The sequence below is a fragment of the Aythya ferina genome (assembly GCF_964211825.1).
Source record: "Aythya ferina genome assembly, chromosome: Z".
NCBI classification, from domain to species: domain Eukaryota; kingdom Metazoa; phylum Chordata; class Aves; order Anseriformes; family Anatidae; genus Aythya; species Aythya ferina.
The window spans coordinates 40725024-40750267 of record NC_140299.1 but is presented as its reverse complement, the minus strand read 5'-3'; the positions used below and the strand labels follow the sequence as shown (position 1 = coordinate 40750267).

Here is a 25244-nt window from a genome sequence, read left to right as displayed (position 1 = left end):
TGAGTGTAGATGCAATACAGAAGCTATAGCATCATGAGGCTTGAAGGCTAGATGTTTTTTAGACTGATCATTTATCTACCTTACATACAGTCATAAAACACTGTACAGACTAGATCCACAATTGGACCATGTCTTTCCCTGTGACCTACCGTCAGCTTGAATTGGCTGTGAGTGAGCAGCTGAGATAAGGAGTTACTGAGGATCTTATATATATTAAGGAAGATCTTCAGATAGTTTTGAATCTGTTCTAGTTCAAATTTTTTATTCCAACAGTTCATAAGTATTCCAACTGTGTTTAGGACTGCAATAACTGAAGTCACTTTCCCATGCTTAAGCATGTTTTGGGACTTTTTCGAATATACCCAGTACCTGAGCCTTCAGAAAAATGTTACCAATTTGGACATTCAAACTTTATTCCTCATAATTCTTCACTGTATTTCCCTATTCAGGTTTCATATCTGAATGTCCACCAATAAACTGATAGCTGACTTCTGCTTGTGCCGTAATCTGCATGAATCTCACATAAAGCGAATTGTGAAGTGCTATACAAACATCAAAGCAGAACTTCATTACTAATCTAGGCAAGAATCTACTTCCAAAGCATTTGAAAAATAGATTGTTTTAAGTTCAACTTACAGGGAGGGAGACACATTTTGTGGACATATCTGAGCAGATTAATGAATAGTATTTGTATATATCTTACCAAAACAGTAATTTATCAGGTAGGAGACAGATGCAAGGGAATAACATGCCAATCTGCATATACAGTTGTTTTGTGTTTATGATGAACTGCTGTTTATTCAGGACTAGTGTAGCTTGGCAGCATCAGAACAACTATAGCATATGACATTGTGCTTAGCTTGAAGTTGACAAAAAATTTCTCAAATACAAACAGAAGCATAATGGCAAAAATAAAATTTCTGAGAATGTTTTCATTTTCAGTTCTCTGAAGTGATGACTGAAGAGGGATATTTGCACTTTGTGCATTATATCCTCTGGTCAGAAAGAGAGATGTATGGTTTATATTGCAAAATCTAGATAATTCTACATTGCACTAGTCTAAGTGGAATTCTCTTGCCAGTTACAGCAACTGAGGTATGCTAACGTTTCTTGATATTTTCATTACAGATTTGTATGGGATGAGCTAGGAAAATACACTGACGTTTCTTTGCATTTTTTACCATATTTCAGGACTGTGTGTTACACAGGAGTCTCCTTGGTGAGCTGAAAGCATTCATAGATAAATATGGGGTTGATGTACTTGTCATTTTGGCCAACTCTTTGTCAGATGAGGAGCGAATGAAACGGCAAATTGCAGTATACTCGGAAAACTTAGAGCTAGGCAATCAAGTAAGTACCTGGAAAAAGAATCTAAAAATGTTTTTCCTGAAAACGTATTTTTTAAACTAGTTAATGGTGAAGTGTTGGATAATTAAGTGGAGCTAGGAAGTAACTACATTTGTCTGGAAACTGAGTAGTTATTTGAAATGTCTGTATTATTTACATGACGCAAAATGCATGATTGTAGTATTTATAATTATTTCAGACCAGCCTAATAAAAATACTGAATAGTCACAAGAAATACAGTAAGACAGAATATTTTTCAGCTTAGTTAAAACAGGATGATCTTTTTCACTGGTTTTGTCTTGGTTTTCTATTGTGACCTACACAATCAAATCTTTGACAGTGGGTCAAAATTATTGTAAATGGTAATGACCAGAACTCATGTCAGTGTATTTTATTGATAAATAGTTTAAGCTCTGTAATGAACTCAAATTATTTCTAGAATGTTAGTTTATCCAGTCAGATGCAGTCCATTTTATTTCCCATATATTTATTCCCAAACTGAGGAATTCACTCCAGCGGCAACTTCTTGTACCATATTCTTGGTCTTAAAAACTCAGAAATCTTAAGGCAATAACTAAACATTTATTTGAATATTTTTTTTTTTTTACTAATGAGAAGTGAACTTGAAAGTCAAATACTATCATTTCAAGTAAACATTCTGACCAATTACATAACATGTATTTTGTATTAAAAAATAATTTTAATATTTCGTCTATTTAGGGTTCATAAAAAGGCTGTTGTAGTTAAATGGCAAAGAAATAGGATAACATGAATAGATAGGTATGATTGTTGCACAGTGAAATAAACAACACTGTGCCCTGGTACCTATGATTGCAATGGCATTTGAAACATCCTATTTTTCAACAGATTTGCTGCGAATTAGAAGAATGTCAGAATCCTTGTTTGGAGTTGGATCCTCTAGAATGTGGATGTGACCAAATTCTTATTTATCATCAAGAAAATTCTTTGGTGACCTGTGATCAAATTTTTCTTCTCATTAAGGAAGTCATAAATAGAAGACAACCAGAAATGGTATCAAACAGTAGAACTTCTTCTACTGAAGCTGTAGCTGGGAGTGCTCCACTTTCACAAGGATCTTCTGGTATCATGGAGCTATATGGTTCTGATGTAGAACCACAGCCCAGTTCTGCCAATTTTATAGAAAATCCTCAAGATCTAAATGGATCTATACAAGCCCATGTTGACCTTAATGTAGATCTTGTGAGTCCAGACAGTGGGTTGGCTACCATTAGAAGCAGCCGGTCTTCCAAAGAGAGCTCTGTTTTCCTTAGTGATGACAGCCCCGTTGCAGAAGGGGGTGCTTCCCATCATAGTCTTCTGCCTGGCTTTGATTCCTACAGCCCTATTCCTGAAGGAGTAATAGCAGAAGAACAAAAACCTCAATCTAGAGACAACAGCGACAACTTTGACCTTTTCAATTTTGATCTAGCACCTGTGGTTACAGCTCCATCTGAGTCATCTTCTCGTTCTGTTGACTGTTCTCCAGCAGATGACTATTTCCTTAATAGTGATTCATCAGAAGGACAACTCACTGTGCAGAAAGAACTTGATGAGGCAAACCTTTTAGAAAGTGATACAGCAAACTATTCAACTGACTTACTTATTACAGCAAATGAGGAAGACAATTTAGCTGAATTTGATGAGAATCCAGGAGAAATGTGTGAAAAAACTTCAAGTTTGATCAACTTAGTTGAAGGTGATTCTTCCTCATCAGAAATGTTGAAATCTTCTGATTCAAGAATTCCACCAACTCCTATGAACAGTCTAGTAGAAACTTCACCATTAGATAATGGGCAGCCTTTGTTTTTCCCACAAGATGTCATTAAAAAAATTAATGAAATAGATGGCACAAAGTATTCTCAGTCTCGTGTTAGATATGGAAGCTGGTGGGATGGGTTTGACCTAGAGTCCCGAAATGCAGATACATGGAGTTCAAGTGAGCAGGAATCTGTATTTCATAGCCCTGTCTTATGGAAGGATTGTAACACAAGTCCATTGCTACGAGAACATGTTGACAGAAGAGCATCAGATTCTGTATTCCTCCAAAAGCAGCCAAAGCAAATGGAATACATGAGACCAGGTCTGTGGGATAATCAGTTTAAAAAAGACAACCAGAACCAGGAGAACAAAGAGGAAAACAGTGAAGATTTGTGTTTGCAAGCTATGTCTTTAGAGGAGACAGAGCAAGAACCAGAGAGTTTTACTGACCCATGGAGGGTCAGTCAGCCAACACCTGTGATGTCAGATGCATGGTGTAGTGGGGAAGGGAAAGTTAGTCAGCTAGCTGGAGACTCTTACGAAGCCTGGATTAAATTTGATGCAGAAGACATTGCTAGATCCCCTGAAAATTTATGGAACATGCCAAAACTGGATACAGAAAAAAAATCTGTGAATGTTCCTGAGGAATGGGCCATATCAAAAACCAGTTTATCAGATTCTTCAGAGATCACAGCAGACAATGAGACTGAAAATCCACCTGTCCAGGTATCTCCAGAAGCCTGGGATAAAGAAAGATATTATTCATTAGAAGAATATGGAATATCTGAAAATACTAATTCTGGCATCAACAATATACAAAATAATTCCAGATTACAAACAGAGAAAAACATTCTGTTAGGTGACGCTAAACATAGACCAAAACAATTTGAAAATATAGAGGCCTGGAATATATATGATAAAAACATCAGGAAAGAAGTATCAGAAATAGTGGTGCCGTGGGATGATACTTTCTCATATAAACGCTCAGATCTTAGTTCATCAAACATAGGTGAAGATTTAGTTGTTTCACCACCAGACACCAGTTACTCAACATCTGATTCATATATATCACCTACATATGTGGAAGATGAAGGAGAAAATGAGGACAAAGATTTTGACCAAGCAACAGTTACTGATAAATTCATAAACCCAAATTTGGTTGAACCAAAAGCACTTGAGAAACCAAATAATGAACCATTATCTCCTAGAAACATGCCTTTTTCAAGCCCTATGGACACAGACATCTGGAACACACCCCTAAATAATGTTGCCCAGTTACAAGAAAGAAATTCTGAAAATACTGCTCTTTCTACCTCTGCTAAGCCTTTGCTTAATTCAGAACAGGCAACTAATCAGTATTTTTCAACTGAGATTTATAACAATGGAAATAACTTCTCTGTATCTGAAAACAGAAGAGTACCACCACTATACAATCAAACAGTGAATGACTTATCACCACCACAGAATGAATTAAATACTGGACAGACTTCAGCTGGAAACGTAGAAACAGTGACCAGTGTTCTTGTAGAAGACATAGATACATCTATGCCAACTTCAGATGCTGGGGATAGTTTGGCTCAGAAAACATGTGACATCGGAAGTGAAATACTGAGTAAGGAGGCACCAGAGAATACTGGTGATGATAATAAAAAGCTGGATAGCCAGCATTCAGAGCAGCAGCTGAACTCATGGAGTTTACAAAGTGAACAGGATTCTGAGGAAGGCTGGGACAATGTCATTGTCATCTCTCAGGAAGGGGAAGAGAAATACATGAGAACAGATGGAAAGCAAACTATTACTGACATTTGTAATGAACCTGTACAAAATGACAGTGAATTTTCATGTAATGCGGATTCAGAAGAAAACAGGTCAACTTCTGAAGTTCTCAGCTCCCTAGAAAAAATGAGGAGTAGTGTTAATCTAGAAGACTTAGTCACAGAGAATGAGTCATTTTCCAATCAAATTGATCTAATCAGTCATGAAGAGAAGAGAGAATTGTTGCAGAATGATGCTGAGTCTTCTTTAAGTGTTGCTGAGGAAAACAGGAATTATGAATCTTTAGGTGACTCCATTCCACAAAACTATAGTTATAGTGAAACAACTCAGCCACTTAGTGAGAAGTATGAAAAGGAGACTACAGTTACAGAGGATGCAATACATCCTGAGATGGAAAGTATCTCTGAAAATTCTCATAAGGGTAGTGATAATCTGGAAAATAATTCTTCTAAAATGCCTGGAAAATCAGGCATCTGGAGTGACTCTGGAAAGACAGTTTGTGACTTAGCCACATCAATTCCTTTGATGAATGAACCACCAGAAGCACTGGGAGAAGTGAGAGACAGCTTACATAATGTGGTTCCTAGCCATACAGACATTTCTGAGTTAATATCTTTTGAAAATAGCTCAGAACTAAGCAGTGCTCATGAAAATGTTCTCATAGTTGAGTCTCCAGAAATTAACTGTCAGCAGAGTCCTTCTGCTGAATATGTCAGTGTTCCTGACATCACAGATATGTCTATGGTGGAAAATTTATTTTCACATGAAATAGCTTCAAGGAGAAATGAAAATTCTGAAAATTTAGAATCTGCTAATAACCTTTGCAGAGAGCTTTGTGTAACACTTAATGACAGTTTTCCCAAAATCGCTTGGAATTTACAGCAGTGTGAAGATTTGAAATCTTCTGCAACAAATTCTGAGGCAAGTGAAGTCCATGAAATGGCAAACACCACAAGCAGCGTTTCAAAGGATATACAGATCAAAAGTTATTTGGAAGAAGATAATGTATGGAGTGGTTCAATAAATGATTATACACACTCAAGTGGAACAAGTCCTGATTTAAGTGATGCATCTGTGAATGTGTGGGGAGACCTTCCAGTTGCCAGTCATCACAAAGAAAGTAGAGATACGTGGGATATTAGAAGTGATAAAAATCTTGAGGATGCCTGTAAAAGCAAAGAAATTGGGAATGAATTTCAAGAGGGATTTGAAACGAGTGCTGAACAGAACAAAGTTCCTAAAAGCTTAGATTTTTGGAATGCCCATGTAGATGATGATACTGTATCTTCTTTATCAAGTCCTGAAATAAATGAGGATTCAGAGAATTCAGAGGCATGTCCAGAATTAATGAATGAAGATTCCACTTCTGAAAACAAAGCATCTGAAATTGGAGAGGATTATGCACAATCCAGTGCAAGAAGTCCTGAAAAAAACAAAGACGATTTAAATGCAAAAACTGAAGTGGGGGAGGAGATCCAGACAGACATCTTAAATGAAACAATTAAAGCTAGGAATGTATCACAGGAGAACTTGACTATAATGAAGTATAATGAGAATTCTGAATGTTTAGATCACTGGGAAACACTTCAGAACAAAGATGAAGTGAGTATTTTCAGTGAGAAAATGGGTAGCACAGAAAACTCACATTTGTATCAAATGAATGAAGATACCACAACGACTTCAAAGACTTTTGCTGTTGGTGATAAGGAAGGCTATTCTTCAGAAGCTGCAGATACGTGGAGTATGTCACTAGAAGCTGATTTAAGAACTGATCCAAAATCCACTGTAGGAACATTTGATTTTCCACATGATAGCTCAGAATGGTGGAATTCACCAACTTGTGAAGAAAAGCCTGTGGAAGACCAGTGTTCTTTTTCAAGTCAGTCTGTAAACGAACAATTAACAAACAGTAAGGAAGAGTCCTGCAGGTCACCTTCACAGGATGAAGAACTAACAGAAACACATTTCACTGGAACAGATAATGATAGAAATCAGCCTCCCCACCTTTACTGTGATGGAGGAGAAAATGAAAAACTAACACATCCTATGAATATTTCTGATAGTCAAGTAAATCGAGATGTTGTAGAGTTCAAACAATTTGATCCTTTCATAGTAGATAAAGAAGAAAGGGTCTTGAAAGAGCAAATGTCTCCTGCAGATGAGGGAAATCAACTGACTTCACAGAATCCTTTTTCAGATTATCAACAGGGTATGTCAAGTACAGCAGTTCAAGAAAACACAGTTCTTGATCTACCAAAAGACAACGAGAGAAATGCAAGTCTCATTCCTCAAGAACAACAGCCAGACACCTGTGAAACATTAGAAGTGCACACCCCCCAGCCAGATGCTTTCCTTGTAGAAGACTTATCTTTTGAAATGACAGAGAAGTCCAGTCCAGGATGGAGTGTATTGGTTCCCCAAACTGCTGTTATCCCAGATATTTTACAAGATAACACACAAGAAAGTAATCAGTTGTTTTCAGTGGAACCTGACCTGTGGACTAATGCTGAGCAGCTTGTCACTTTGAAATCAGATAGTGAAAATCCTGATCTATTAAGTCATTGTGATCAAGACAATAGTTCCGAGGCATCAAGCAGTCCAGATGTGTGCCAAGAGCATGAAGCTAAGCATTCCTCTATCCCATCTCCTCAAATTAGCATGGAGCCTGAAGCTGAAGATAGTCAGCTGATTCACACACAGTCAAATATGTGTGAAGATGCAGATGCTGATTCGAAGTGTCAGTTCATAATGCAGAAGGTAAAGGCAGAGTCTGAAAGTAACGGTCCCCAAGACTATGATCTGGGAAAGGATGATGAATCCTATCAGTTAGGCTCTTCCAATACTCAGGAGCCTTCAGAATTTGCAATTCTGAAATGTGATCTACAAAACAAAGTTGTTACTGAGCCGGTTGACTCAGTTGAAATCCCCAGTGAAGTTTTAGGAGCAACATCCTTAGATCTGGAAGACACATTCCATGGAAGTTATACCCCTGCAAGCGATCAAGGAACACCACCTGATTCAGCTCAAATAGTGACCTTCCAAACACATTTTGTTCCCATGGATTTCAGTCTACCTGATAGGGCAGAACAAAGCCTACAAGAAACGAGTGCTTTGGCCAAAGCTGGAATATATTCTGATATTGACCATACGACAATAATGGGTGATGAGCTGGATGTACCAGAAGAACATGTGGATGGATCTGAGACAGGGGTAGAACATAACATCCTTAACACATCAGTCACTAGTACCCCAGTGAGCACATGTGGTGAAATTAACATATTGGAACTAGCAGGCAGTGAAACGGTAGACAGGGAATCAAGTGATACACAGATATTCTTTCCCAAATCCTTTCTGCCTGGTGATAATGAAGGCCATGAATCTGATTCAAATAACCAACTGGTTGATGACATAGTGAAAGAAAATGAAGATGTAATTGAGAATGATGTTCCTGTGTTTAAGGCAGCGTCCAGTGATCAGTCACCAGCAACATGCACTCCACCATCCTATGTGTCTTTTGATGCCAAACTCTCCAGCAGCAGAGAGTATAAGAAGGATGAGCTCTTGTTACAGCAGCCATTTTGTGACAGCGTTTCTTTGGAAAAGCCTTTACCACTGCTTACCCCTTCAGAAGCTGCTGAAGGCATCCTAATGATCAAAGACAGCAGCATCAAAGATCAGGTATCTGACACACCAACAGAGGGTCTTCAGGAGAATTACACCTCAGTACCTTCACTCTTAGAGCCTGAAGTAACTCTAGGAGCTTCTGAGATTCTGGAAGGAAAATCTGAACCAGAAACAACTGATCTCGACTCACCGCCAGGTGGAGATAAAGAATCACCTGATGGTAAGAAAACCTGCACTCTTTCCAGAGCAAGTTCATAGGACAAAGAAAGAGGGAAATGTCTGGAGAATTACTGCTGAATGTTGAGGCTTTGAGTGAAGTTTGAAATTTGTGTCCCCCCAATGTACAAAGCTCGTTAACTGGAGAACACCTCTAGCATCACACTTCTAGACAGATTTAAACCCTTTAAACATTGCAGTAGGGACGTTATTTCTGTTGTTCATACAGGATCTACAGGACACTGAATCATTTGTCCCTTAGGAGTGATTATGGTGTTAATGTATAATCTTTAACAATAATAATGATGATGATGTTATAAAATTCAAGTACACATTAACAGAGGCTCTCAAAGCAAACTGAGAAGAGCTCTCTCACAATACCGATTTAAAGAAATCATGATGACTAAAACAATAATTCAAAAACTAAAACGAGTTTCTGTTTGCCTTTTATTTTAGAAGCTGGCACTGACTCCCTGCTTTGTAGGGAGAAGAAGCTGAGAAATTCCTCTGAGAGCCCTGAACTGGAAAGTACGGAAAGTAAGGAAGATGTGAGGATACAAGTGTACAGAGATCCAGCTTCACTGGATATGGATTACATCCTTGTTACTGAGGAAGAAAATATACCTTCAGAAAAGAATATGCTTGAAACGAAAGAAAGTGATTTTGCATTTCAAGAGGCTAATGTAGCTGAACAAACAGAATTGCATGAACACATTTCACCAGGCTCCTTGGATACCTTTCAGCCAATCTCCATAATAAACAAAAGGGAAGACCAGTCTGTTTGTGAGACTGAATGGGACTTAGACGAGAAAAGCTCTTCTGTTGTGCCCCAAAAGGTGGATGCTGAAAGGAGATCACAGGAAAGCTGTGGGCAAGATGAGGGCTGGATTATATTGGGCCAGAATGAAGTTAGTGATGTATCACCTGCAGAAATTTCTGCCGAGTCAGAGGTGCCAAAAACAGGGTCTGGACATTCTGGCAAAGAACTGGAAGCTGCCATCGTGCAGGAATTGATTCTTGACACTCAAGCAGAATCTCAGGTAGAAATTTCCTTTCCAAAAGCGTTTGAATATGAGGACTGCTCTCCCTTGGATGGTCTGTCTACTGAGGATGAGAGTATGAACATCACAAGAATACATGCTTTTGTGTTGCAGGTGGCTGGTGGTGATGCCCAGTCAGAAGCAAACTCTCAACGGAGTCTCGAAAATAACATAACAACAGAGCAAGAAATTAAAGAAGAAACAGTGTTTCTCAACACTGAAAGAAAACTGAGTCAAAAATCAGGGTAAGGAAAAAATTACCCATTTCCTTTCAAAAGTCTTCTGTTTACTCATTGTCAATGTTATTAAAGTGTATAAGATTACAAATAGATGGCAGGACTTCCAAGTTTGAAGTACTACTTTTATTTATGTTGCTTAAGTATCTCTATATTCCTCCCTGGATTAAAACAGAATCTTGATTCTTGTTCTCTTGAATAACAGTCAAGATAGGACTCTCTTGTAATGCAGGAAGATAGTAATGCCACTTCCTTGCAGAAATAAATCCATCTTCATTAATGAAGTCTCACAGACTTCATAATCTGCCTTTAAATCTTAAACAGCTGTGGCCAGGGAACCCCCAGGACCACTGGACCACTACATCAAGATGCAATGCCAGTGATGAGACTGTGGAGGCACTGAAGTGAAGTACTATTCCTGCCTTGTGGAAAATTGTTCAGTAGGCAGATGGGAGTAGTAGGTACCTAGAGTCTGAAAAATATACTGCTTATGGAAGAAAGAAAATGATGTTGGAGAACTACAGTCTTTGCAGTTATTTTCAAGCTGTAATCAGATCAGAGCAGCATTTCTTTCTGTGCTGACTGGCTTGGCAGTTGAGACGATACAGGTAGAATATATTTGTGCCTACCTTCAAGTGGACATGCAGCCTCTGTGTAGGTAGAATCTGTCACCAGACAGAGAAGGAGATGACCCTGGCTCTGGACTCCATGCGCTGTAGTGGTTTGATGCTTCTGCTGTTGCCTCCTCGTCTTTTACAGCCAGGAGGTTGTAACAGCTACTGTACACTTACAGGGTAGCCACAGAGATGCAAGTGTGGAAGTTTGATCTCCGTGGCATCTTCCAGTTTTACGGAGAGGAACCTGGCAGGGTGTTTATAGAGTGAAATTCTTGTGAACAGCAAAAGAAACTTCCTGGTACAAATAAAACTGAGGGCTGTAACTTCTTCATATGTGTTTCTCCTTTTGAGCTGAACTTACCTAAAAGAACATACGTGGTATGAAACATGCTCTTCTTGAAATGTAAGACTGATTTTTTTTAAAGTTTCTCCTAAGGACTTCAATGTAGACAATATATCACCTTCACTGCTGCTATTACCAGGTTTTAATTGACTTGCAATTTATTTTAAACCGTATTTTTTTGTACTTTCACTATTTGTCAATTTTAGCTGTACACCTTTTCCCCTTAAAGTTCGCATGCCTGTCTATGACAGTACAACCCTGACAACAACATGTAACAATAGTCTGATAGAAAAATACGGCTTTTTACTAACACTGAAATAGCAGTTCAAGTCCTATTAGTATTTCCAAAATGAAGAGTTCAGTGGTTGTGGCTTATCTTCCCTCACACTTGTTAAAATACCTCCTCTCTAAACATTTTCACACATTTTTCAAAGAGCACGTTGTTAGCACGAGATCAGACACTCTTAAAGCTGAGTTGTTTTTAATACACAGTAAGCTCTGGCTTAATTCTAAACATAACCTTCATTTTCAGAAACCCTGAAATACAACAATGTTATTTGCAGGCTTAAATTTAAGCATCTGGATAGGACTTTATGCTGTTTTGACAGAAAGTATTCTGGGTTATATACTTTACTCCCCAACTCTGTCTCTGGCTGAAATTGCCTGTTTCTAGGCAGACAGTACTGAGGAGAATATGTGACGAGAGGGGCTTGGTTTCTGTGAAGCAGTGACAAGTTTTCTTGATGCAAGTTAGCATTTACTGCCCTCAGAAAAAAGGCAAGTCTTAAGTGTCAGCAGGAGATGAGTACCACCCAATTCTGGACTGTCCGAAGTAAACTAAATGCTGAGGGCTTGACCCCAAAACTATCAAAAATGAACTAGTTGGCACAACATTTCCATGCCACCCCATCCATCAAATTTCTAACTTCTATTCTGGAAGGAAAAAAAAAATCAATTTTCTACAAATAGAGAAATTTGGAAGAAGCAAAACTACTAAAATCCACAAGCAGTTGTTTGGAATTCACATTAATGTATGGAAAAGTGGCTTGAGATTTACGTTACCTAAGAAAACTAACATGCTTTGACTTTGGGTTGGTCTTCTTGTTAGGAATAGCCCACATGCTAGAAGCCTCCCTCTCCATTTGCTTTGTAGGCTTTCTCTGGGAGTTTGTCAAAAGCAACTCATTCAATGAGTAAAACTTTGTTTGTTTGTTTGTTTGTTTTTTGACATAATTTCTAGTGAAAATCTTTAAATCAATAACTTCCTATTACCTCTGCTCACAATAAATACTGAACAGGATAGGAAATAGGAGGGGTTGTTTAGCGGTGCTGGCTGAAGGCAGGCTTGCAAAGCTCACATGAACAAATCAGCTGTCAAATCCTTTGTCTCCCATTAAAAAAAAATTAAAAAAAAAAATTAAACACAGCCAGATGCAGACCCTGCTTAAGTCATGCTGACTAATTACAAACAGGCAATATCCCAGGGCTTGAGTTGCCATGCTTACATGCCAGTGATGCTAACATTCCAGAGATGAAAAAGAAAACCAGTCCAGGTGCTTGCTTTTAAATGATTTTTACAAATCAATACAATGGAGTTGAGAAAACTTTAAAGCATTAAGATTCCTTGTGAGATACTTCAAAAAAGACCCTGATTTTCAAACTTATACCGGCACTACAAAAAACACCTCTATGGCCATGGATTTATAATTTTTTCTTTTCATTCTTTTGCTATGGGTTGCTGGATCCACTGTGAGAAGTGCTCTGCTGTTGCTTAGGAATTTCTGTTTATCTCCAGAGTAAAAACTTGAATCTTTTACTACATTAGTAGTTTGCATTGACATTTCAGATGCAGAACATTCATTATTATTAGTGCTTAGTATATTCCCTTAGACTGATTCTTGAAATAAAGTAAAAAAAAAATGGACCATATTAACAACTATTAAGTGTGTTTTCAGGTAAATGCCTGGTGGGATATGATGCATTGCACAAGGAAGGAACACAGTAATCCTTGGTCTAGAAAGCCTGGGGAAACTTCCATTGTGGGATTTTTTGTTATCTGAATCAACAGTGACTGTTGTATGTACCAAATGTATTTTCAGTGGCTATTTCTGTCCTTAATGGTAATTAAGTTGAAGCCCAGAGAAGGAAAGAAAAGCAAAGAAGTCATTCAGCATCTGCATTAACAAGCCATTATGGAAGCACAGAACTGTTAAAATCTATTTTACTTTGGGTTTGTGTTTTGTTGTTAGATGTTTTGAGTTGGTAAGTTACAAGCTCTAATTGAAGTATTCTGCACCATTAATATTATTCAAAATATTCCTCTCTTCATTATTCTGCACCATTAATATTATTCAAAATATTCCTCTCTTCATACCTAATAGAGACTTCATACCTAATAGAGATTGCTTTATGGTGCAGCTTTCCACTCAGCTTCCCCTGTGATTTGTAGTTGATGTTCAATAAACTTAAAATAAGCAGATATGTTTCAGTGGTTGGGTAATAACTTTTTAGGTAGTGGCAGAGACACATGTAGATGTTCCTACAGATGCCCATATCATGATTAAAGCCATGGAGGCTTTCATCCCTTTGAAACCAAGGAAGACACACAAAGAAATATTGTAGTAGTGTACTAAAAACATGGAAATAATTAATTCTGGATTTTTCATTAAACCTCTTACATAAACAACCAAAGAAACAGCAACTGATGTAGAAGCATGTAATTAGAGACACGTTTTAGAAAGATCTTTAGAAACACTTCCTTCTTAAAGGAAGTACACCTCAGTGGTGCAGCTTGCAAGTCTGAAATTAATCGACCTTCTTGGCCAGCAAAGCTTAAAACGATGTGATACAGTAGAACTGTCAGCCCTATGGGAGGTTGTGTCACTAGTGTTGTCATGTGAGAGAAGAAACTCTCCTTTTCTCTTTGTATCGCCATAGAGTTTCTGGACAACCTAATGGTGCTCGTTATCAGGCTCTGATTCTGCCAAAGATCTACATCTCTGAAGCAGGCTTTTGGTAGAACTGAACCAAAGTCTGAGAGTTAGAGATATGTCCTTCTGCCTAACTTCTTGTACTTCTGAAAAGCCATTATTTTGACTCAGCAGGTTCTTTGATGCTTCACTGAATGTGACTCGTGCTTTGACTGAATATTTCTAAGCTTATGCTTAATTAAGTCTGCTTTGGATCAGAAAATTTAGGATCCTTAATCTGAAGGTCCAGCTGTATAGCTGTGCCCTGAGCACAGATTACATTCTCTGATCATTTTTTTTGTTGTTGTTGTTAAATAGTTTTGCTTTATGCAATTACATTTGAATTCAGGGACCAGAACCTGTAACACCCTTCTCTGTGACTGTACCCCTAAAAGTGACTTTGTCACTTCAATCACAAGATCTTTCTGTAGTGCATCCTGTGCTTCCCACAGGGAAGCTTTCCTTATGGCCTGCTGGTTGTTGTTTCATACCCCTTGGGGGTTGTATAGAAAGTAGGTACCTTATTTGTAGGCATGTACTTCACCTTCATATCCTTAAATATGGCTCAAACACAGTATCTCTGAAGAAAAAATGTACTCGTTATTTGTATTGAAACAGATGATGGGGGCATCCCAACTAATTGATTACTGAATTGGTAGTCCAAATTCTATGGAGTTACGGAGGTCGTTTACTCAAAAACTGTCTTCTAAGCCCCTTTTTGCATCTACAGTTTATTCACATGTCGCAGTTTAGGTAAAACTGAAGTTCTTGCTTGCTGAACTGAAGTAGGTGCTGAAGTAAGTTGCTTGAGTAGTGGAATAAGGGTCATAAGGGAATAAAGGATGCAGTTTGCTATGTGTGTTTTTTTTCACTCATCCAGAAAGTGTCTGTCATTTTGGCTATAAAAATTGACTGTTATGAAGAGTGAATTACAGTTTTGAAGCAGTAAGTGTAAACAAGGAGAATGAAGAAGTGTGTTAAAGACTTGGTGTCTACTGATCACTGCCCCTTTCATTCTATTGTCAACTATAACAGATCTCCAGGGCGTCCAACTGAGCTTTAAGAAAGTCTGTAACATGGTGGTAAAGCTCTTCCCTCCTGTTCTGTTCCTCCGCTGGGGGAAAAAAAAAAAAAAAAAAAAAAAAAGGCAGCAGGAAGAGAAGTATGAGGATGTTTGCTAGTGTTAGAGCACTGAAGAGAGGATATAAATCTGTCTCACCAGAAATAATAAACAGCAGGGGGTTATTTGGCCTCATGAAAAAGTACACAAGTACAAAAAGATTTGATAACACATTATTAATGTCAATCTTTCTAGAAAGAAAACAGCTTTTCTTTATGGCTTTCCATATGTGAGCAGCCAAGAGTGACTAAATTTAGAAAGCAAGAATTCATGCAGCATTATACAAATGTTGGGTATGCAGGATAACATACTTCACTGCTGCTGCTACTGGAGGTAAGCCAAGAATAAAATTTATGAGGACTGAAGGTAATTTTCTCCCTTATAGAAGATTAGCCTGTCTTACATAACTGTGTGAAGCTAGGTGCTGACGCAGTAGTGGGGAGCCAGAGGGAGAATGCAATGCTAGCTTTTACATATCTGCAGATTTCGCACATCGTGTGATTGTGTATACCAGATCATTCCTGCTCTTGTCTTCGCTGTAGGAAAGGATTCTCATTCTTTCCTTAGTAAAAAAAGTTAGAAAGAGCTGAGGGAAGCACTGTGAAGTGGTGTATTAGCTTGAGGAGATAGTGAGAGCAGTAGAGATAAGGACATTGAAGTTTGGAAGGTTTGGGGGAGACTGTGGAGAATCAGTGGCAAAACTGAGTGGCAAAAAAATAAAGAATTTCTTTGAACAACTGCCAAGATTTATTTAATCCACTAACAACAACAACAACAAAATATTCTCCTCCTGATGTTTGATGTTCACAAAGAAGCAGGAATCACTCTTTTCTGCTTGCTTGCATAACGAATTTTTGGAACAGTTACTTCTCCCAATGTCTATGTCCAAAATAGCTCACTGTAACCATTGCTGTGCCCAGTACTGTAAGCAAGCCCTAGTTTGCTTCTTGTTTGAATGGGCAACACAATCTGCTATATTTCAGAAGCTAAAAGAATTGAAAATCTGTTGTAAATTTATAGAGGCCACATTCTGCAAAGTAACCTTTACTTCCCTTTGGATGAATGTTTCTTTTTTTTTTTTTCCCTGCATGCCAGTCTTTCACTCCTATCATTGTTTATTAATTGGCCAAATACATTGGAAAGCAATTTCAGGCACTGTGGGGACCAGACATGCAGCTTCAGTGGTGCTTCCATCTCCTGATGACCTCTACAATGATGGACTTGAAATAGGAGTTGAATTCAGGTCTCCCACTAGTCAGTACAATGTGTGACAATTCACTAAACACGAGGAGCATGCTTTAAAGGTTAAAAATAAACATGCAAGGAAAGAAGCAACAACTGAGAAGGTTTCTTGTAGTCAGGTCCACGTAAATGAAAGTTAATGCCTTGTAACAAAAGTAAAAAAAATGGTATGAAACTAAACAAAAGTTTTGACTGGCATGATCAAGAACTCATTAGGACTGCTGGCTCAGAACTTGAGATTTCACTGGTCATCCAAGTTGACCATTCCCATCTAAAGATGGGAAGCTATACAACTGATGTATTTTACACTGTTATTTATTGTGCTAATCTAATTAGTGTAGTAATATACATTGCATACTAGAAGTTATATGTCATACATTATACTTTGTAAGAATGTTGCTTTTGTGAAAATGAAAGAGTCACTGGGACAGATTCAGATCAGAGAACTTTCTGACAGTATTAAATTAACTGAAATATATTTTTTTCTAACAATCTATTTTTATGTCAGCAAATCTCACTACCAAGCTTTTATTTTAATTGATGAACGTAATAACATATGCTGTTCGTGCATGTGTTTTCATAACACCATTTCTTTCCCTATACTTGATTTGGCCTATGAAGTCATGACAACCATCTTTTTTGTTATCAATTTTGGGGTGATACAGTATTTTCCATCACCATCTGGAGGTTGAAAATTAATTAAAACTAAAAACCCAGTTTTCCATTGCAGAGCCAGCTGTTAAATAATAGCAGAAGCCAATATGGTGATGATCCCATTTTTGTAAAGACAGTGTTAATATTTACATGCCAAATACCAAGTAGTTTAAAAATCTTTTAACCTTTTAAGAGGACAACACTGTAGTATTAGACAAACAATTTAAAAAGGAAGAAAAAGCTATTTACTATTACTCACTTGAGATCATGAGATTGTACTTAAATTGTGAGGCTGGGCTTTCTTAAGCCAAAAAGACCTGGACTGTGTGTGTATGGTTTAGTGGCCACATCAAAAACTACTCTGCTATTCAAAGCCCCACATTTTTCTGAAATCACTATATTCCAACCTTTGTGATCAGTGACAAGATTCCAGCCTGAAGCATTAGTGGGCTTTCAAACTTAACCCTGTTGATGCAAGACCTGACTTCTACAGTGAGCCCCTGTGAATTTTATGGGTCTCAGCAAAGACTCCTAAAGTCTCAAAGACGATCTGTGTCATTCTGAGCACACAGGATAAAGGCTGCAGCTTCTACCATATTGCCAGTTTCGTAGCAGTCATTCAGCTAATGATTTCTATTGTACAGAAATACCTTATAGCTATACTTCCTGTATACAGCTTCCCGGTGTCTGCACTTACAATCTTGAATTAAAAATTGTCCACTTGAAAAAGTGCTTAAAAGTATTCCCATCTTTAGGAATGTTTGTTAGTTAGGTGGCAGTAGTATGAAAGATCACATTTCTGCACCAGTGTCATCTTTAAAAAGTATATTTTCATGTTGTTGATGGTTTTTGTGTTTTTTTAAATGCTTGGTGTTCATCTGGTGTTCTTTAAAAGAGTGACTGGGGACTGATTTACCAGGACGTACTGCAGTATACAAGGAAAAGTTTTTCTGTAGGATTACTAATACCATGATGATCAAGGTGGGAACCATTGAATTTTTGTTCATGCTGTGCTGTAGGTGTACATGGAGCTGTACTGATGAAAGAAGATATGGTTAGGTTTTTGTTTGTGTTTGGTTGCTTATGGCCTAGAAATATGAGGTGAAAACATGTCCAATTCTCATTTAGGTCATCTTCAAGAAGGGGTTTCATAGTGTGAAGGGACAAACTAGCTGAAGGTTAAGCAGTCTAGGGCCTCTTGCCTTTCTAATTTACCCCCACTGAGCAGTAAGGGAACCAGATTGAAAGCTGCTTTCCATTCAGAAAAAACAACTGGCATTTCTAAGGGCCATACCCCCAGCAGGCTTTCATAAAAGGAGGCTGTGGGACTGCACAGCGTGGAACAAATGTCCTTCCTTCAAGCAGACCCCTAAGAAACACAGTCATGATCACAGGCTACAAGCATTGCTTCTTGGTGCTGATACAGTTTTGTCTTCCCAGTATTCACCCTGCTTTGTGAGTTGTGTTTAAAAAGAAAAAAAAGATTTGCATATGCATTTCCACAGCTGAGTTGCAAACTGAACAAATTATGTAAAGCATGTTTGAATATGCATGTGCTCTATAACCATCCATGCAAACAGAAATGAGGGCTGAGATGGGCTGAATCCATAAGAACTTTTGGCACGCTATCTCTCATCACAGGCTTTCCTCAGGCTCCGAAATGAAACAGTGGGGAGCTTTTCACTGCAGCCAGCTGACTCGCTGTGTAAAAGTTTGGAGATGCTGTGACAAAGCTCCGCCGGGAACGTAAAAAAATAAATAAATAAAAATAAAAAATTCACAGCTAAAGCATTGTTCTGTGCTTGTCTCAGCATTCCCTTAACCCAAGCCCGGTAGCTGCTGGTTCATACAGCAGGCTATCTGAAGGCAGGTGATCACCCGTATTTAGCAGTACCACTAGTCACATGACAAGAAAATGGTGGAGGATCTGTATTCCTAGTAAACTGCTACAGAAAGAGGGATGCTGAAGTGCAGCAATAAAGCATCTTCACTGTTTTCCCAGTAGAAAGGCCTCTTCGAGTCTCTAGAAGGTAAGCATCTTTTTACACTGAGAGGCTGATACGCAGGTTTTCCGATTAGCGACTCTATTGTTGCAGTTACTTCAGACAGAAAAAGGGGAAATGTTTGTTAGCAGGATGCAAAACACCCTGGACCTCATTACCGAAAATCAGGCAGCTGTATTTTAATTCTGTTGCAGCTCTTTCTGAGAGAAGCTTGCATCAGTTCAGCGGGATTTCTTTTGTCTGAGCGCAGACACGGTATTTGTAATTAGGGAACAAAACTTCACTGTACAGGAACCTAGCACTTTAGATTATTTTCAGCTTGTTTGCCTGGCTCTGAAGATATGGTGGGAAAAAATGAATGTTGGGCTTTGTCACTGGATAACTTGCTTTCTAGGCTGTGTAATTACTGGCATAGCAATTATTTGTGATAGCTCTTACTGTGTACTACTTGACAGTGGTATTTTTTCATTTTTTTTTTGCTATCAACTGAAGTGTATGATTTTTGTATTTATTTGCAATAGCCTTTTATATTGTTCCAAGAGCAGAGACTGTAATCTTGGAAGGCTACGTGACCAAGGATGCAGCGATAATCTCAGTGTTAAGAGGACTGAAAAAATACTGCAGAAGTTGTTTTGTACAGGCACTGTTTTTGTTTAAATCTAACAAAAAGAGCTTGATTTGGCTCCATTCAGTCATTTGTATTTCCATTCATGAGGAAGGAATGACAATATCTTTCAGTTTTAAGTGTGATAAATGGACAAATTATTGTGATGTACAGGGGGCACTGAAAATTTTCAGAATGTCTAAATATCACTACTTAAACCAACATGCAAGGAAATGCATGTAGGGTTGGTAGGCGCATTTAGCATTGTAAGTGAATAAGGGGCAGGCAGAGATGTCATCTGTGGTCTTATCTTTATTAATATGCTTGGGAAGCAGAGCTATGTCGAGAAAGGGAGAATGCACACGGCTCCAGCAGCACTGTCAGGAGGCATTAAGGCAGCTGCAGGGAGCGGGAGGAAATGACACACAAATTCTTACCCTGCCAAAATAGTTCTCCAGGGCTTCTGTATTTCCCCCCACCTATTCTCTCTTGGGGGACAGGGGAATGCTGGGGTCTAAAATAGCCTCTTTATTCCTGACTTAAATGAGTCCATCCATTATTTGTCCCTGTGTAAACCTGGACATCGCTGTAGAAAGTTCGTGTAATTAGAGACAAGCCTAGCATTGGCATATATTCACCGCTTAAAAAAACTTATACTTAAAAAAAAAAAAAACTTAACAAGCAGGCTGTTGTGTTTGTTTTTTGTTTGTTTGTTTGTTCTGTTTTGTGATGTTCCCATAATATTCAGCAGTAATAAGAAAACAGTATTATCTAACAGTTATGTTGCCTGTATAGAAAGAGAGGGGGAAAAAACAATGCTAAAGTGCAGTCTTAGCATTCAGATTAAATACATAGTGCACAGACTTATGAAGAAATAATATATATGTGAGAATGTGATTCTGTCAGCACTTGTAACCTATTTGTATCACTGTAGTGTCCTCAATATTAGGTCCTATACAAATATTGAGGAAAACATGGTGCTACATGAATACAAGCAATATGAGCAGAATACAAGACTGAGGTAGAGAAGAAGAATGGGTGTAAAAGACCAATTGCACAACAGTTTTCTTAGTTTACCGGCTTTTTTTTTTTTCCTTTGGATACTGAAAGAAGTGGTTTAGCAGCTATGGAAATTTATGAATTAACTCACTCAGTTATTTCTAATTAATTCTTAGCATATAGTGTAGGCTCTATAGCCACTGCAGGCTGGGAAAACTGGACAGCAGAAGGCTTATTTCCTGCTGCCAGGTGAAAGCTGACACTGTCCTACAAGAACAAGATCACTCTCCTTAGCAGAAAATACTGGCAGCAAACTCTGAAGAGCTGGATGTGATGGACAACTACCCAGCAGGGTACACCTTTTCCAGATTGTCTAAAGTACCAGACCATGTAGCTAGCCTTGCCCTTCCGTCTGCCGAGCTAAAATGTATGAGGAGTGCCTTGTGGGGAAAGTGGGGAGCTGTATTTTCTCACCTCATTCCTGTGCATTACTACTTCAGTCTGGCATTTCTTTTTGCACACTCAATGCATTTTTGCTCTGTCTGACAACCGTGTCTCTCCCACAGGTAGGCTGGTTTTTAACTTTCTGCTGTTTCTGGGACCCTTGCAACTCAGCAGAAGCAAAGATTTGTTTCTGAAGATAACTGGTGGCTTTCTGTTTCCCTCACATTCCTTAGCACAAGCTTTTTTGGACCTACCTGCTGCAGGGCCTGACCGCTGTCCTTGCTGTAAGCACCTCCTGCCAGATCAAGTAGTCTGCAAGGCTGCTGCCTTTGGTGCTGGTTTTACTGCTTCAGCAGGACTTATATGCCATGATTAGGTGTCTCCTCTGTCTCATGGCTGGGCTTTTCCTCTGTTTTTCCCAGAAGAATAAGGAATGAAGAAGTAAGTAGGACCAGAGAAAAAGCATTACAAAGAGAGGAAAAAGTAGAAATCATACCTCATTAAAATGTTTTTGTATCTTTTCATATCTATCAGTATATTATAAATTGTGTGAAGGCTAGGCTTGAAATTGAGGGAGTGCTAACAAAATCCTAACATGTTAATAAACAGACTGATAAAAGTGCAGTGAATCTGTATATATTAATGTTAAGTGAGTTCTTACAGTTAGCAGCTCTGAAAATTGTCCCTAAACCTGTTTTATCATGTGAGCATGACAGGATTCATCTGTCATAGAATCATTCGTTCAAACACTTGATTCTGGCCATTTGTATTTGTAAAAAGGATAATCATCATTGTACATGTTGGCATTCATACATTGAGGGAAACAAGTTCATTGAGCGATGCAGAAGTTGACAATACTACAGAAAAGCAAAGTAGATAAGAGGAAATAGCCACTAAGTTGACAAGTTAGTTCAGTTGCAGAACTAATGGTTATTATACTAATGATTAAGGGAAGTCAGAGGCATCCCAACATGTCTTAATCTGAGAGTACACGTGTTTAATAAGTAGACTGCAGTAATGGTTGGAGGGGGACTTCTCAAAACTCCACTGAAGAATCTCAGTAGGGCTTAAAATGTAGTGCTTCCTAAAGATTTTCTGCTTCTGATTCTGCAACATCCACCCTGTTACCTACTCTCAAACAATTAGCATATATCCTGGAAGTGCAGATGGCTGCACTGGGTATAGAATGCATGCTGCTTTTTTAAGTGCTGTTCATGTGCCAATTGCATTAGTTGGAACTGCAGGTATTCTGAGGAGTGCTTTAGACAGCACGATTTGGCAGGAAAATGGTCCCTGTGAACTGCACGTGCTGGAAGGAAAGCTGGTGTTAGAGTGAGGAATAAATAACCTAAAACGGAGTTTTATGAAGGAATAATTAATTATTCAGTGTAAGTGGGTGTTGGGAAACAGATCCTAAACATGCAGCTAGGATTAATGTTTTAATAATTTAAAAATATATATGTAATTTTCAAACAACATACGTTTTCAGGTTAAACTTCAAGACAATCTGTTGTAAAAGAACCTTGACTCCACCTTTCTCTGCTGGTATTACCTTCTTACAGTGTATTTGTAGCATTTGTTCAATGGTAGTTGTTGATTAACAGATCATTTAGATGTTATTTGTAGAATATTAACAACATGTATTAAACGCAGAGGTGAGAGATCAGATCAGTTTAAACAAGCCTTCTAAATGATAATGTTACTTTGAACCCACATAGCTCCTTGACAGACATTCTGATCTTCCAGAATCAATGGAGGAGCACCCATCATCACACAGGCTCTCCAACTTCGTTGTCAATTCCAGTAATTTTCTGCTGTCTCAGTTAAGCTGAGCACATAACAGAGGAGAGATGCTGGTCCAAAGACAAGACCATATGGCAATATGTGAATGCAATACCAAAGCAGAGCAGGTAGATATCAAGTGGCACATTATTTGCACCTTGAGATTTGTTATTCTCTATCTATTTTACATGCTTTTGCAAACAAAATACTGTGTTAAAAGAATATGGTTAAAAAGGTGAAATTAGGAAAGGCCCAGCAGGCTCTGCACTGCACAGTAAAAGGCAGCATTGGAGATGGTGCTATTTCATGGCTACAGGCAGCTAACGCTGCCCACAATTGTTTTCTCTTTCTGCCTGTGCTACCGGGTTAGTGCAGGGTGGTGCAGGGTAGGTCATTAGTCACCAGGTGCTTGAATTGCACGTGTCCTTCTTTTCTGACACCTGTCTGATTTATTCTTTCCGAGGATGCAAAAGTGAAGCAACTGGGCCCTGACTGTGCCAATCTTTTTCAGGGTCAGCTGGTCTTGAGGATGTGTACTGGCATACAGCAGACGTTACAAAATACTCCACATTCAGAAAATTAAAAAAAATTAAAAAAAAAAAAAAAAGAGTTTGTTAGGCATCATATTTTAGGAGCTGCCAATAAATGACACTTTCAAAGTTATTTTCTGTGTTTCACTTCTGTAATAATGAATTATTCCTCTAACTCATAAATCTTCTGTCCAGAGTAAAGTTAAATAATGTTTGGAAATGCCTAATGTACAGGGTAATAAGCACCTCTGAAAAGCCCTCGAAAGGACTGATCATCCCACTTTTAGAGCACTGTTTGAACAGTGCACAGTAAACAATGCTTAGGCATGCATAAAGTACAGCATAAGATACCAAATAGTTATTCTCTGGGTTGCACTGTCTTTCATATGGCATCCTATGACCTGCTGATGACAAACACCCAGGAGGGGACTTCTGGGGGCTCTGGGATTACCTGCAGGTATTGCCAGCCTGGCTTGCATTCCTAAAACCCCATGTCAACAGGACATCCAGGTTTGAAATTTAAATAAATGCTTATTTTTCCTCATTCTGCATGGAGATTCTTTTTTATTTTGTCTGGCTGGAAGTCACAGATAATTAAAGAAACCTGGAGCCCTGGATTCCTTTCATAAGCATCCCTGATCTATGAGCATGTTTGTAAGGTTGCTGAAATAGCCTAGTAAATTGCTTTATCACTCACCTATTTGTTTAGATTTGTCCTTCTGTGGCTCCCTGCATCTATCCCTGGATTTGCCTGCTTCTCTTGTGTTGTAGCACAGGGAGGGAGCTGGCAAGGAGTCAGAACAGACAGCCTGTGGCTGCCTCGCAGCAGTGAAAGCAGCAGCGTGTGCTTAAGAACAGCAGCTTTTATATTTTAACAGGCTTAAATTGATAAGAGCAGATGGGACAGACTACTATTCTGAGTGGCTACCTGAAAAAAATCCAGACTTATGGTACTGAGCTAAGACAAGGAGCAAAGAACAAAATGGATAGATGAACAGTCACTAAAAAATAGTTATTTGGGGGCTAGAAAACATTTTTAAAATGTTTTAAATTTTTAAAAATATTCATTGACCCAATTTCAGAATTTTATCATGTTTCAGTTAACATATAGAAATGAAAACAAACTAAATCTTTTGGCAAGAATACAGCATTTTCCTGCACCAAACATATTACTTCTTACAGACATGCCTAGCTTTTTTCTTTTTTTTTTTTTTTTCAACATCAGCATCCAACGTTGGTGCTGAAAATTGAGCAAAAAAATTGACATATGGAAAGGATCAACTAACAGCACAATCAGTTAAAAGAAGCTTTAAATCTGAAGAGCAAAGCATAAAAAACTAGGGAGTCATGACCTTGACTAATTTTTAGCAAAGGTTTATTCTGTGGCTATTGAGAAAGTGAATGACTTGTTTCTCTGTAAAATGGGAATATTAGCATGTGTTTATCTACTGTGCAGGAGCATGGAAATGATTAGCTGCCATTTGCACAGATGCTTTTGATTAATAAAGCTTTTAGCTTAAACAAGACAGCACAGATAATTTTGGGGGTTTTGTTTTGCATCTAGAAGCAAGAATAAAGTCTTGTGCTAGGTATAAATTCCAGCACTCAAACTATAGGCTTTTCCTGAACTATTTTGTGTTTAAGAGGTACCAAATAAATAGCAATAGAAAAACAGTTACTTTAGTATTCTAACATATGGTTGCTAAATGCAGCTCTCGGGAGGTTATAAAATTAATTATTTTTTTATAAGTAACCTATATACAATATAATTATTTTACACAGCTGTGAGTAAAATAAATTTTTTTTTCCTGGTCTCAGAGTTTCTGGAGTGGATTCCTTGCAATATGTTCCAATATGTAGGTGTTGCTGAAGCAGTCTCTGATTGATACAGACTGAATTCTGCAGTCTGTGTCACTTTC

The 25244-nt window shown here is 38.3% G+C and overlaps 1 protein-coding gene across 6 annotated transcripts in view; it reads left to right on the top strand.

Annotated features, from left to right (window-relative positions):
- Window positions 1–25244, top strand: part of PRUNE2 (prune homolog 2 with BCH domain) — a 137656-nt gene that overhangs the window by 79764 nt on the left and 32648 nt on the right. For 4 of the 6 annotated variants that reach the window (XM_084505459.1, XM_084505457.1, XM_084505458.1 and 1 more), the window contains exons 7-10: window positions 1192–1350; window positions 2215–8746; window positions 9199–9782; window positions 9897–10027. In XM_084505459.1, the coding sequence (XP_084361585.1) occupies window positions 1192–1350; window positions 2215–8746; window positions 9199–9782; window positions 9897–10027 (7406 nt within the window). Of the gene's footprint in view, window positions 1–1191; window positions 1351–2214; window positions 8747–9198; window positions 10028–25244 lie in introns of all 6 variants that reach the window. The other 2 variants (XM_084505455.1, XM_084505454.1) reach the window with 1 other exon arrangement.